Source organism: Oncorhynchus mykiss, chromosome 6 (assembly GCF_013265735.2).
Source record: "Oncorhynchus mykiss isolate Arlee chromosome 6, USDA_OmykA_1.1, whole genome shotgun sequence".
Taxonomy (NCBI): Eukaryota; Metazoa; Chordata; class Actinopteri; order Salmoniformes; family Salmonidae; genus Oncorhynchus; species Oncorhynchus mykiss.
This window is the reverse complement of record NC_048570.1, coordinates 21,626,190-21,638,711: the sequence shown is the minus strand read 5'-3', so window position 1 is coordinate 21,638,711 and position 12,522 is coordinate 21,626,190. Positions and strand designations below refer to the sequence as shown.

The window sequence follows — 12,522 nt, the reverse complement described above, 5'->3', positions numbered from 1 at the left end:
CCCCTCCCTCATGCTTTCTGCTGCCCCCTTCCCCCTCCCATGCTTTCTGCAGTCCCCTCCCTCAGATTGGAGAGGCTGAGCAATGACACTATTCCCCTGGAGCTATTCCCCTCTCCTCCCTCCCCTTCTCTCTCTTTCAGTTCTCCTCTCTCCCATCCTCTCCTCCGTGAGACTGCAGTCAGATCCTCTTACGATGGGGGTGAGGTTTTAGGCAGAAGTGTCTTGATTATGCAGTCAGAACCCCAGGAGAATGAGGAAATGGTTCTTCATCTGAAATCTAAAAGGAAAGTGAATAAATGAAGTGTTACTTGAATCACAGTGGAATCAACACTGTGTGGTGGTGTTACTTGACTGTGTTGAGTTAATTTCGAAGAACTCTTTCAAAGTGAAAAAGACATGGGAGGGGCCTCTATATTTCCAAGCATGCTTTGTGTAAGGTTGCTTTTTAGAATAGTTTGTTTTTGGCCATATATCCATGTTTCTGCATGCACATGGATTAATGGATCTTACACTACACAGAGATAAATAACATACATTTCTGTAAACTAATCCCATCTGTAAGTGGTAGGACTTATTCATTGAGATGGTTGTTCCAGTTTAGGTAGTGTCATCTATCAATCTTCCTTACCTTGGCAGTAATTCTAACCTCAGTTGCAGGGGATTAAAAGCTCCAATTGTTCGATATCCTAACTCTGGTTGGATGCAAATAGAAATCATATAACACTTTGCGAGCCAGCATAATGTGACTTGCCAATGTGGCCTGCAAACCAGGAGTTTCAGACCACTGTGTTAGGGTAAAACTGGGATGTTGAAGTATGGTATTGTGAAAAAAAGTGATATATTGTCATATAAAATACAATATTTATAATAAAATATTAACTTAGGTACTCTGAAAGCCATCCAATGCAACAATCATGTCTCTGTCACTAGCAACCTTAGTCATGGGCGGTACTGGTACCTCTAAAATTCACTCGAAAGGCACACTGGGAAATAAATATACAAATAAGGCTTTACACCCTACAGTGTTAAAACAACACCTCAAACCTAGTTACTGTAACACCACAGATGTTGATTCCTTAACACTGAGAAAGTGTTAACAATATCAGCTCTAAAAATAAAACATTTTAAGTTGGAATTTGCAACGTCCTTGGTGTTAGGGTTCCCAACACTTTCAGGGTGTTAGTTTATAAACACTTTGAAAAGTGTTGGTTTAACACTACTTTGAGATAGTCACATATTTATAAGAAAGTGTAAAATGTAACACTGTTGGTGTAAAAATTAAATTAGCAAATTTGCTGTGTATTCACTCTTTGTGTCAAGGCCCCCTCTGCATATCAACATCCATGTGAAATCATTCATATTCTCCACACTGTCTCTCTCCTGGTAGATGCTTCAGATGATGTAGTAATGTATTCTAAACCACCCCGCTGATACTCTATTACACATAAGTGTCTGACACAAAGCGCATGATAGCCCCTGTATTATTAGGTAATACAATACATAGGCCGTCTTTTTCAGAGACATTTAAGCAATAAGGCACGGGAGGGTGTGGTATATGGCCAATGTACCACGGCTAAGGGCTGTTCTTATGCACAACACATTACGGAGTCCCTGGATATAGCCATTAGCCGTGGTATATTGGTCATATACCACAAACCCCCAAGGTGCTTTATTGCTATTATAAACTGGTTACCAACGTAATTAGAGCAGTAAAAATAAATGTTTTGTCATACTTATGTTATTATGTCTGATGTATCATGGGTGTCAGCCGATCTGCATTCAGGGCTGAAACCACCCAGTTTATAATTTGATTTATCTCACATACAAGTCCTTCATGAATGCTGGAGAAATTTGACATTGGCGTGAAATGCTAGATAATGGTTTTAAAAATACACAAGGAATCATTCCTCATTGTTTTCAGGAATGTAATGTTTGGAGATGGGAATGAATGTTATATTGAAGCTCTTGAATTTCCTCAATCGTTCATAATGCAAATGATATATTGTATGTTTATGATGGATAGTGGTACAGATTGTAGTATTGTCAGTCTGATTGTCTGTTTGATTGTGACCAGGATGCTGGCTACAGTGGGAGCAGACTTTGACTTGAGAACTCTGAGGGCAGTACGGGTCCTGAGGCCACTGAAACTGGTGTCTGGAATCCCTAGTAAGTACAATGACTTTGGAATCACTGGAAAAAGGAGAAACAATTTAATGATTGGATATGTACATTTTTGAAGTTTGCCATTTAAGCGTTAAAACATGTATTTACATATTTAATTTTTGTTCATGTCATCTTATGTACAGTGCCTTGGGAAAGTATTCGGCCCCCTTGAACTTTGCGACCTTTTGCCACATTTCAGGCTTCAAACATAAAGATATAAAACTGTATTTTTTTGTGAAGAATCAACAACAAGTGGGACACAATCATGAAGTGGAATGACATTTATTGGATATTTCAAACTTTTTTAATAAATCAAAAACTGAAAAATTGGGCGTGCAAAATTATTCAGCCCCCTTAAGTTAATACTTTGTAGCGCCACCTTTTGCTGCGATTATAGCTGTAAGTCGCTTGGGGTATGTCTCTATCAGTTTTGCACATCGAGAGACTGACATTTTTTCCCATTCCTCCTTGCAAAACAGCTCGAGCTCAGTGAGGTTGGATGGAGAGCATTTGTGAACAGCAGTTTTCAGTTCTTTCCACAGATTCTCGATTGGATTCAGGTCTGGACATTCTAACACCTGGATATGTTTATATTTGAACCATTCCATTGTAGATTTTGCTTTATGTTTTGGATCATTGTCTTGTTGGAAGACAAATCTCCGTCCCAGTCTCAGGTCTTTTGCAGACTCCATCCATCATCCATCATTCTTTCAGAATGGTCCTGTATTTGGCTCCATCCATCTTCCCATCAATTTTAACCATCTTCCCTGTCCCTGCTGAAGAAAAGCAGGCCCAAAACATGATGCTGCCACCACCATGTTTGACAGTGGGGATGGTGTGTTCAGTGTGATGAGCTGTGTTGCTTTTACGCCAAACAACGTTTTGCATTGTTGCCAAAAAGTTCAATTTTGGTTTCATCTGACCAGAGCACCTTCTTCCACATATTTGGTGTGTCTCCCAGGTGGCTTGTGGCAAACTTTAAACGACACTTTTTATGGATATCTTTAAGAAATGGCTTTCTTCTTGCCACTCTTCCATAAAGGCCAGATTTGTGCAATATACGACTGATTGTTGTCCTATGGACAGAGTCTCCCACTTCAGCTGTAGATCTCTGCAGTTCATCCAGAGTGATCATGGGCCTCTTGGCTGCATCTCTGATCAGTCTTCTCCTTGTATGAGCTGAAAGTTTAGAGGGACGGCCAGGTCTTGGTAGATTTGCAGTGGTCTGATACTCCTTCCATTTCAATATTATCGCTTGCACAGTGCTCCTTGGGATGTTTAAAGCTTGGGAAATCTTTTTGTATCCAAATCCGGCTTTAAACTTCTTCACAACAGTATCTCGGACCTGCCTGGTGTGTTCCTTGTTCTTCATGATGCTCTCTGCGCTTTTAACGGACCTCTGAGACTATCACAGTGCAGGTGCATTTATACGGAGACTTGATTACACACAGGTGGATTGTATTTATCATCATTAGTCATTTAGGTCAACATTGTATCATTCAGAGATCATCACTGAACTTCTGGAGAGAGTTTGCTGCACTGAAAGAAAAGGGGCTGAATAATTTTGCACGCCCAATTTTTCAGTTTTTGATTTGTTAAAAAAGTTTGAAATATCCAATAAATGTCGTTCCACTTCATGATTGTGTCCCACTTGTTGTTGATTCTTCACAAAAAAATACAGTTTTATATCTTTATGTTTGAAGCCTGAAATGTGGCAAAAGGTCGCAAAGTTCAAGGGGGCCGAATACCTTCGCAAGGCACTGTAATTCTGATAACCAGAAATGTTAAATGAAGGAACTTAAAGGGCCATTTTGGGTCTCTCTTGTGATGCGTGTTAAAACTCTCTCTCTCAGGTCTTCAGGTAGTTCTAAAGTCCATCATGAAAGCCATGGTGCCTCTGCTGCAGATTGGCATGCTGCTCTTCTTCGCTATCCTCATGTTCGCCATCATCGGCCTGGACTTTTACATGGGCAAGTTCCACCGGACCTGCTTCAGTACTGATACAGGTATGCACAATGCACATCGCTATGAAATCTTAGTCACCTGTGTTTTGTGTAACTGCTATAGCTTGCATATGTAGAGTTGATATAAATGATGTACTGAGCTACAGCCTATAGTTCTGGGAGCTACTGTAAGCATGTTCGTCTGTGTTTGCATGTTTGCACACAGAACTTACCTTGTTGTGTTTGTGTGTGTCTCAGGTGAGCAGGCAGCAGAGTTCCCCTGTGGTTTGGAGGCTCCAGCGAGGACCTGTGAAAATGGAACTGTGTGTCAGGAATACTGGATCGGCCCCAACTACGGCATTACCAACTTTGACAACATCCTCTTTGCTATTCTGACCGTCTTCCAGTGCATCACCATGGAGGGATGGGTGGACATCCTCTATAACGTGAGTTCACCCTACTGTACATTTTACTGTGATATAACAAAAGTTGACCTACTCTATTGGTCAACTTGTCCTTCTGTACGATAAATAAATATTCCCAAACATAGTCTGGGACAGTTGTGGGATTCGATAAATATCAAATTAATACAACTGCTGGTGCAACAGCCTCATATTGTTTATAAACTATTAGGCTATTTCTTCACATTACAAGTGCAGCAATGCTCACATGGCAGTAAACTATAAGCGCAAATGTTCAAAAATGCAATCAGAGGGAAAATGCCCTTTGCAAAAATGACCTCAAATGCAATTATGCATGTAATGGTTTATTATAAAGGTATATTTTTATGGTGAAAATTGTCTTCCCCAATTTTGAAACTCACGTGCTGCCTATGTATGCCAGTTAGGCTCTACACCGGGGCGGCAGGTAGCTTAGTGGTTAGAGCGTTGGGCCAGTAACCGGAAGATTGCTGGATCTAATAATTTTGTCTTTACATATACTAAATAATATGTGTGAAATTAGTTTTGATTTAGAATGGACAATTATCATGCACCTGTCTCAGAGCAGGGGAAAAACATGTCATCTATGCACTTTAATAACAAACGTTTATGCCAGCCAGGTAGGCTGTACTCCTGTTGTAAAGCGAAGCAATGTGCTTAATATTAGGAAAGTTGAGAAATAAATATAGTAGGCCTAGTCTATAGAAAGCTGATGGGATCCTCCTCTTTTTAATAAACTGTTTTCTAATGCAATTGCATAGCCTATAGAAATGTTGTGATCCCTTTTCCATGTTCACTATAGAATGCAATGGACCTTTTTTGTGGAAACATTTGGAGCGGGGAAAAAACTTGTGAGAAGATTTGATCTCGAATAGTGACATGTAAACTGGTTGTTGTGTGCATGGAGGGTTGTCCCAGGTTGGTAGTACAGTCCCAGTGCACCCTGGAGGCATTATTAGACAGAGACGGAGTCTGCTGGATGTGGAAGGCTGAGTCACAGGGCCGATTCATGTTAGAGACAGACTCAAGGTTTAATCCTGGTCTTCAAACAAATCCCAGCCTGTGACATTTGCATAAGAGTCACATTTAGATCATGAAAAAGGATATGATTGTGTAACAGTGTGAAATGTTTAATAGCTTGAGTGAGAAGACAGTGTGCTCATTCTCTGCAACCTGTGGAGCCTTTCCTAGGAATGGGATTGGCTTACTCAATAGATGTTTTGCTGCTGAAAGCTGTAAAGTTGGGACAGGGAGATGGTGTCTTCTTCTCGGATGTAAAATAATTGTTTCCCCTACATTTCCAGTCGGGACTCTTTCTCCTAAGGTTTGTGCCACACTTTACCAACAAGGATAGGCTGTCAATCTACTATTTTGCAATGAGACTTTCTGTGGGTGTTTTTAGAATACTGTTGCGTTCAGAATTGATTCATTTATACACCACTCTCAGCATTTGTCTCTTGGTAGGATTTTCGACAGCATTTTTAAACAATACTTGCTGAGCTCCAATACTTTTAGCTGATGTTAAACCATGCATGCATGTTAAACCATGCACATCCATGCACCCTGTGGTCTATATCAGCGGTTCCCAAACCTTTTCACTCAGCCTTTCCCCCCTGCGTGTCCCGTTTGTTTGTATTTGCCATGGGGTGGAGAGAAACTGTTGCAGTTTTAATATACACATTTAGTCAAGTTTTATGTGATATCTGAGTCAAACATTACAACAAAATCAATGGGTTAAAAAAACTAGCTAAAAATCATTAGCTGACATGGGCCAGTTGATCTGGACATTTCTGACAGGTTATGAATAGCTCTAAGGTATGCAATGACTGACATGACAAGAGGAAAACTGATGATGCACTACCGAGTTTCAAAATGGCTCCTTGTGCACATTACTATTAAAACTTCCAAGAGTAAGTTGAAAGCCTGACTGAGTGGAGGGGGGGTTCTCCACACCCCCCCTTCCGACCCTACAATTTTGGAACCACTGGTCTATATTAAGGAGGCTCCTTCAGAAACAGCCAGGGATGGACACATGTGGTGTCTCATTCCCAGCTTCATGCCGCTCTCCTGCCACACCTGATGGGGAGCAGCATATGCCAGTCTTCCGGTGCCCACCACTTCACTCTGCTACACCTCTCTCTTCCCTGGTGCTTAGCAACACAGTGCCATTCTGCTGCCCCGACGCTGGCAGAGGGAGGAGTCTTCCAGCTGATGAGGGATCTATATCTTTCCAGCTCTCTCTCCCCTGAAATAGAGGGAGGGGAGACATGCTCAGAATGCTGAGAAGGACCAACTATGTGACCTCATGATGGTTTATCTGAAATCACATTCCTCTGTCAGCTGTTACTCCAATTCACTTGAAGTGTCCTACTGAAGTTGATCCACTCTTTATTGACTGCTTATCAAGTTTGCTGAATAGATCTGATCCTTGGTTCACTCTGTAATAGTACACATTACCATCTCTGCGTTAAATTTTGTGGGGCATATTTTCCTCCTTTTCTCCATCAGTATTAGACACTGGCCGTGTCTGAATAGCCATACTTAAACTGCATACTATGTACTCATCGTCGCATACACGGCCGGAACGCAGTAGCGGCTGAGTAGTTGGGGAGGGCAGAGTGCGGGTGGATTTTTCCATATTCACCAGACATGCATGGCATTAACCAGACTGATAATAGCTAATTTCCAATTATATTAATTAATTAATTTAGCTATTAATTTAATTATTATTTAATTATTAATTTAACCCTGAATAGAATAGGAAGGGAGTTGTAAGCTTATTCGGGCTGGTTATAGGCAGACTTTCACATTCAACCTATACCTTAGCCATCTACTGTATCCTAGATGGGCTATATGGGACTGAAGACAGAAACAGATAACAAATATTTATCAGTGAAACCAAAGTGCTGTAACACATATTAATTCAATCAAATAGCCTAGTACAGACACCAAAACGTTACAAATGTTCAAACCAAAAGGCTATTGTACAGAGAAACGTGGACAGTCGTGTGCATGGCCAAGTCAGACCCACTGGACAGCAACATAATAAACTAAAGCATTGATCATTGGGAAAGAGATCAAAATGACTGCTAAAGGCTTGATCCATAAATTAAATAGGTAGTCTACTTCAAAACTAAAACAATCTAAATGTTCAAATCAAAAGGCCTAAATAAAATGACATCATTAAAGCAGCCACATCCTGAGTCCCCAGTGCCGATACATTCAGAAATAAAAAAAGCTGGTAAAGTATTTAGTTTAAAAGACTTCTGTCTTCTGTTTTCAGAAGCTTTGCTATTCGACATCTTCCCAATTAAGTAGCCTAGTTTTGTTGTTTTGCTACTTGAAAAGAACTAGGGCCGATCACTTGCAGCCCATCTCTTCCAATGCATTGTGGAAAAGTGTGCATCGAATTCTACTTGATGAAGAGGCAAAATTAGTATCAAATTCACATACTCTCAAACATTCATGCTTGATTGCATTGTTTCCCGCTATTCGTTGATTTTGGTAGCACATTCCCATATCTAATTGATCAGCCGTTGTCAAAGCCAAAATGAGAATGACATCCTGGCATTTAAAGTATACTCGATTTTAAAAATGTTGCAAATGTATTTTTTTGCATACTCAAACGGCCTACAATTTAGGATTCAAGTATGGGTATTCGGACACGGAGAGTGTCCCAATTAGCATGATTAATAATCACATTGAATGACTGTCTTTTAATCCAGAATTAGCCTTTGAGCACGGGAGGGAGGGCATGCTGAGATGATCGTATTCATCATAAGGCTGTTTGTTCTGCTCGGTCTCTGCCTGGTCTAACTGATAGCCTGGTAATGTGGCCTCAGGTTCGGGAGGTCTGCTCAAATACGACGGCTGGTGTTTCTGATTGAGGTGTTGGGACAGAGAGACAGCCCTCGTTGGCACATCTAATTTCCTGTCTGTCGTTAGGGACCTGTGTTCTCTTCATCAGCCATGTCATCTATCAGCTCTGATAACTGCACCTAATGTACTGTATGTCTCAGTCTCAGATAGAACACTCAGATGGCATGGGAGAGAACGCTCATATTGGATGTTCGATCCACAGAAATAAATAGTATTATATTGTATCTCTATGATTCGATCTCTCTGTCATCTTGGGATAGTTATATTCCTTTAAAGTTGTGTCCATCAGTATTGTTGTTTCAATCATCCAATCCCAATGAGTGCTAATCATATGGATGTTTACAGCTAACATAAATTAGAAGCTATTGACACTGTTGTCTTCATGTTCCCTTCTCTTTCTATTAAATCTCCCCCTTCCCCACAATCCTTTGCTCCTCTGGTGAGAAATATCCTTCCTCTGGTGAGAAATATCCTTCTCTTAATGCACTAGCGGTATGAGCAGAAACGAAATGGTGTGTTTTCTATGTAGTAAATAGTTGTGAAAGGTCCCTGATGCAATAGCAGTAGCACACTGCTGTTTTGGCCCTAACAAAGGGCAGTGCAGAGAGAGTGAGAGAGAGCCTATGCTGTGTTCACTGGCCTGGCTCCCTTTCAGATTAACACACTCCAGTCTGATGTAATGTGATACCATGCTATTGCCTGCTCCCTTCTCCCTAATGGGAGAGACTGGGGCGAAGTGTGTGCAATCCCAGAAATGTCCAGGGGGACAGGAGAATGTTTTAGTGTAGCTTTTCTCAGCAAATCCTCATAGAGGCATGGTGAGGCTTGTAGGACAAAATACATGCTCAACATGTGAAAAACGGGAAAAAAATGTATTCCATCCATTGTATATTTTCCTGGTTTTGCTTCTGTGAGGTCCAGTGCAAGGTCAGGGAAAGGTCAGATGAAACTTGACCCGGAAGAGAGGGAACTGGCCTCCATGTGACTCAGACATGGATTCCAAACCACCTGTAAAAAGCGGGCACTCTTCCAGTTCTTCTGATGGAATCCTGGCAACAGATAACACCATGTTTACAATGCAGACATAGTAAGGGGAGGAGGGGAGGAGAGGAGGAGGCTGCATGAGCAGAGAGGATATATGCACTCTGTTTAGATCTGTCTGTCACAAGATTTGTCCTCTCTAAATTATGGAAGCTCGTTCCTGCCACCGAAAAAATAAACATCTGACCGAGTTTGAGATAGTAAGCTATAATTATGAGATAGTAAGTCATTATTATGAGATAGTAAGCTATAATTATGAGATAGTAAGTCATTATTATGAGATAGTAAGTCATAGTTATGAGATTATATGTCACAATAATGAGATACTAAGTGATAATTATGAGATAGTAAGTCATTACACACAGAAATGCAGACAAGGCCCTCCCTCGCCCTCCCTTTGAAAAATCAGACCATAACTCTATCCTCCTGTTTCCTGCTTACAAGCAAAAACTCAAACAGGAAGTACCAGTGACACGATCAATACGGAAGTGGTACAATTGAGCTGTTGAAAATCCCGCTCATCACTCATGGTAGCGGTGCTTGTGCACCATATGCTTTCCTACTGCTCCACTAAAAACCACTCTGCGCCCCATTCATTAAAATCACAATTTAACCAACACCATCTATTTTTGTGATACCTGGACCTACCAATTGGTTTTTAAGTATTGAAACCAAACCATATGGATTTGAATGAAAAGTATTTGAATAAACATGAAAAGGTGAATGTAAGAAGCGAAAAATTTGAATTTAGACCATATTATTTAAATTATTTCAAGGCTATAGCTACAAAGAAATACATTGTGAATATATTGTGAAGACATAAAGCCCTCAGCATTTAAATACAAATTAAATGAAAAATGACATCATTTTTCTTATCATTTTTAGAAACGCCAGTCTGTGGCTTCAGGCTCATGCGATGGTGCATGGAGAGCCAGCCAGCAGCAGAGAATATCCTCTCCACACTTGCAGAGCCACTGAGGATGCTTAACACCCTTTTGACCACTCTTGCCAGGCTGGGCAGAGATGCAGAGTTGTTTTTTGTATTTTTCTGTAGGTAGGCCTTAAGGTTTTTAGACAAAATAACCCAATCAAAACGGAAAGCTCCTTGAACATGGTAAAATGCCAGGCCTATTGGGCCAAAATCAATTATGGCCTATAGTATAGATAATAGAAAGGAAATGAACAAAACATTTAAGAGATCTGATGTTTAGTTTATAAATACTACAATGACACACTTAGTTATCTACCCACCTCCTTCCTTTCTTTTAGCATGTGCGCATAGCATGCTTTTGGGATATGTGTCTATTCAGATTCCACAATGATTCTTTAATTGCGGACACTAAATCCCAGCACTCCCTCACCTTGGTTTAACACCTGCGTTATACATTTTTTAACACAGGTGTTACTCCATGACAGTAGCTAAAGCAAGGGGCTATAGCAGCACGCAATTAGACTACAAATGCATGCTGGGGCAGACATTCCATGAGCTCGTGAAGTGAGTGCTACTGGAGCGCTACTGAAGTGAAATTGGAGTGGGCGAGAAGGGCGAGAAGGGCGAGAAGGGCGAGAAGGGCAAGAAGGACGACGCTCCAGCCTTTGGGAATCTTGCTCCCGCTCCAAGCAAATTGGGCAAGCTACGCTCTTCGCTCTGCTCTGCTCACGTGCTCTGCCCCACAGTGACCGTACGTACATAGCCCAACCAGAAGCCTTGAATTACAGGCAACATCCACACTGAGTTGAAGGCGAGATATGCCGCTTTTAAGGACAGTAATCCAGACGCTTATAAGAAATCCTGCTAATCCTATTATGCCAACTCTGGTGGAGTCTGAGTGTCTCAACGACGCGAGCCTACCAGATGAGCTAAATGTCTTCTATGCTCGCTTCGAGGCAAGCAGGTTAGCTGCTACCTGGACAGATAAAGTGGTTCCACTAACTAAGGCTAACTGCGTCACGGAATCCAAATTCAGATTTTCCTGATGTTTGCCCAGTTTTTACGACACTCAATGTATTTTATGCCACACTCTGAATGACCACTGTCCTCAATGTTGTGATGGGTTAGGCTTGAAAATGTTAACTCCCCTGGATTGATGGCTGCCCTTTTAGGTGAAGCTCATTGAGGCTTATGGGGTTGCTTGTGTATTCCCTCTCTTCTTTAAGCCAAGGTTCAAATCTCTGTTTATCTGTCACCAGCTAAGAGCATATTATAAGTGATGGTCTACCAAGTAGCTTAGTCTCTAGTATTATGCCATTATATAGTAACTTTATGTGTGTACCTTTAGTTAGCTGCATATATGGACCTGTTGGGAGGATGTTGGTTGTAAACTGTTGAGTCTGTGGAAATAGAAGGTCCGTCAGTATGCTGTGCAGTTGTGTCACCCACCCAGCCTGCTGCCCCTTGCTTTGTTTGTCTGATTGCTGTATTGATTAATCACTCGTGAAATGTTTCAGGGAGCAGAGATGGATGATGACTACATGCAATGGAGAGAGCCACACCTGTCTGGGTTGGTTAGCTAGCTACATCACTGGTGCAACAGCAATACAAGGAGAGAGCCCAGTCTGGGTGGGTTAGCTAGCTACATCACTGGTGCAGCAGCAAAACAAAGAGAGAGCCCAGTCTGTCTGGGTGGGTTAGCTAGCTACATCACTGGTGCAGCAGCAAAACAAAGAGAGAGCCCAGTCTGTCTGGGTGGGTTAGCTAGCTACATCACTGGTGCAGCAGCAAAACAAAGAGAGAGCCCAGTCTGTCTGGGTGGGTTAGCTAGCTACATCACTGGTGCAGTAGCAATTTTTTTTATTTGACCTTTAATCAGGCAAGTCAGTTAAGAACAAATTCTTATTTTCAATGACGGCCTAGGAACAGTGGCTTGTTCAGGGGCAGAACGACAGATGTTTACCATGTCAGCTCGGGGATTCTATCTTGCAACCTTTCGGTTACTAGTCCAATGCTTTAACCACTAGGTTTCCTGCCACCCCAATACAATAAAGAGAAAAGGAAAGGGAATCTCGCTCCCGCTCCAAGCAAATTGGGCAAGCTACGCTCTTCGCTCTGCTCTGCT

The 12,522-nt window shown here is 41.5% G+C and overlaps 1 protein-coding gene across 1 annotated transcript in view; it reads left to right on the top strand.

The window, feature by feature from the left end:
* Positions 1 to 12,522, top strand: part of cacna1ba (calcium channel, voltage-dependent, N type, alpha 1B subunit, a) — a 189,838-nt gene that overhangs the window by 50,430 nt on the left and 126,886 nt on the right. The window contains exons 4-6 of the mRNA XM_036979605.1: positions 2,075 to 2,166; positions 4,017 to 4,169; positions 4,365 to 4,552. Coding sequence (XP_036835500.1) covers positions 2,075 to 2,166; positions 4,017 to 4,169; positions 4,365 to 4,552 — 433 coding nt within the window. The remainder of the gene's footprint in view (positions 1 to 2,074; positions 2,167 to 4,016; positions 4,170 to 4,364; positions 4,553 to 12,522) is intronic.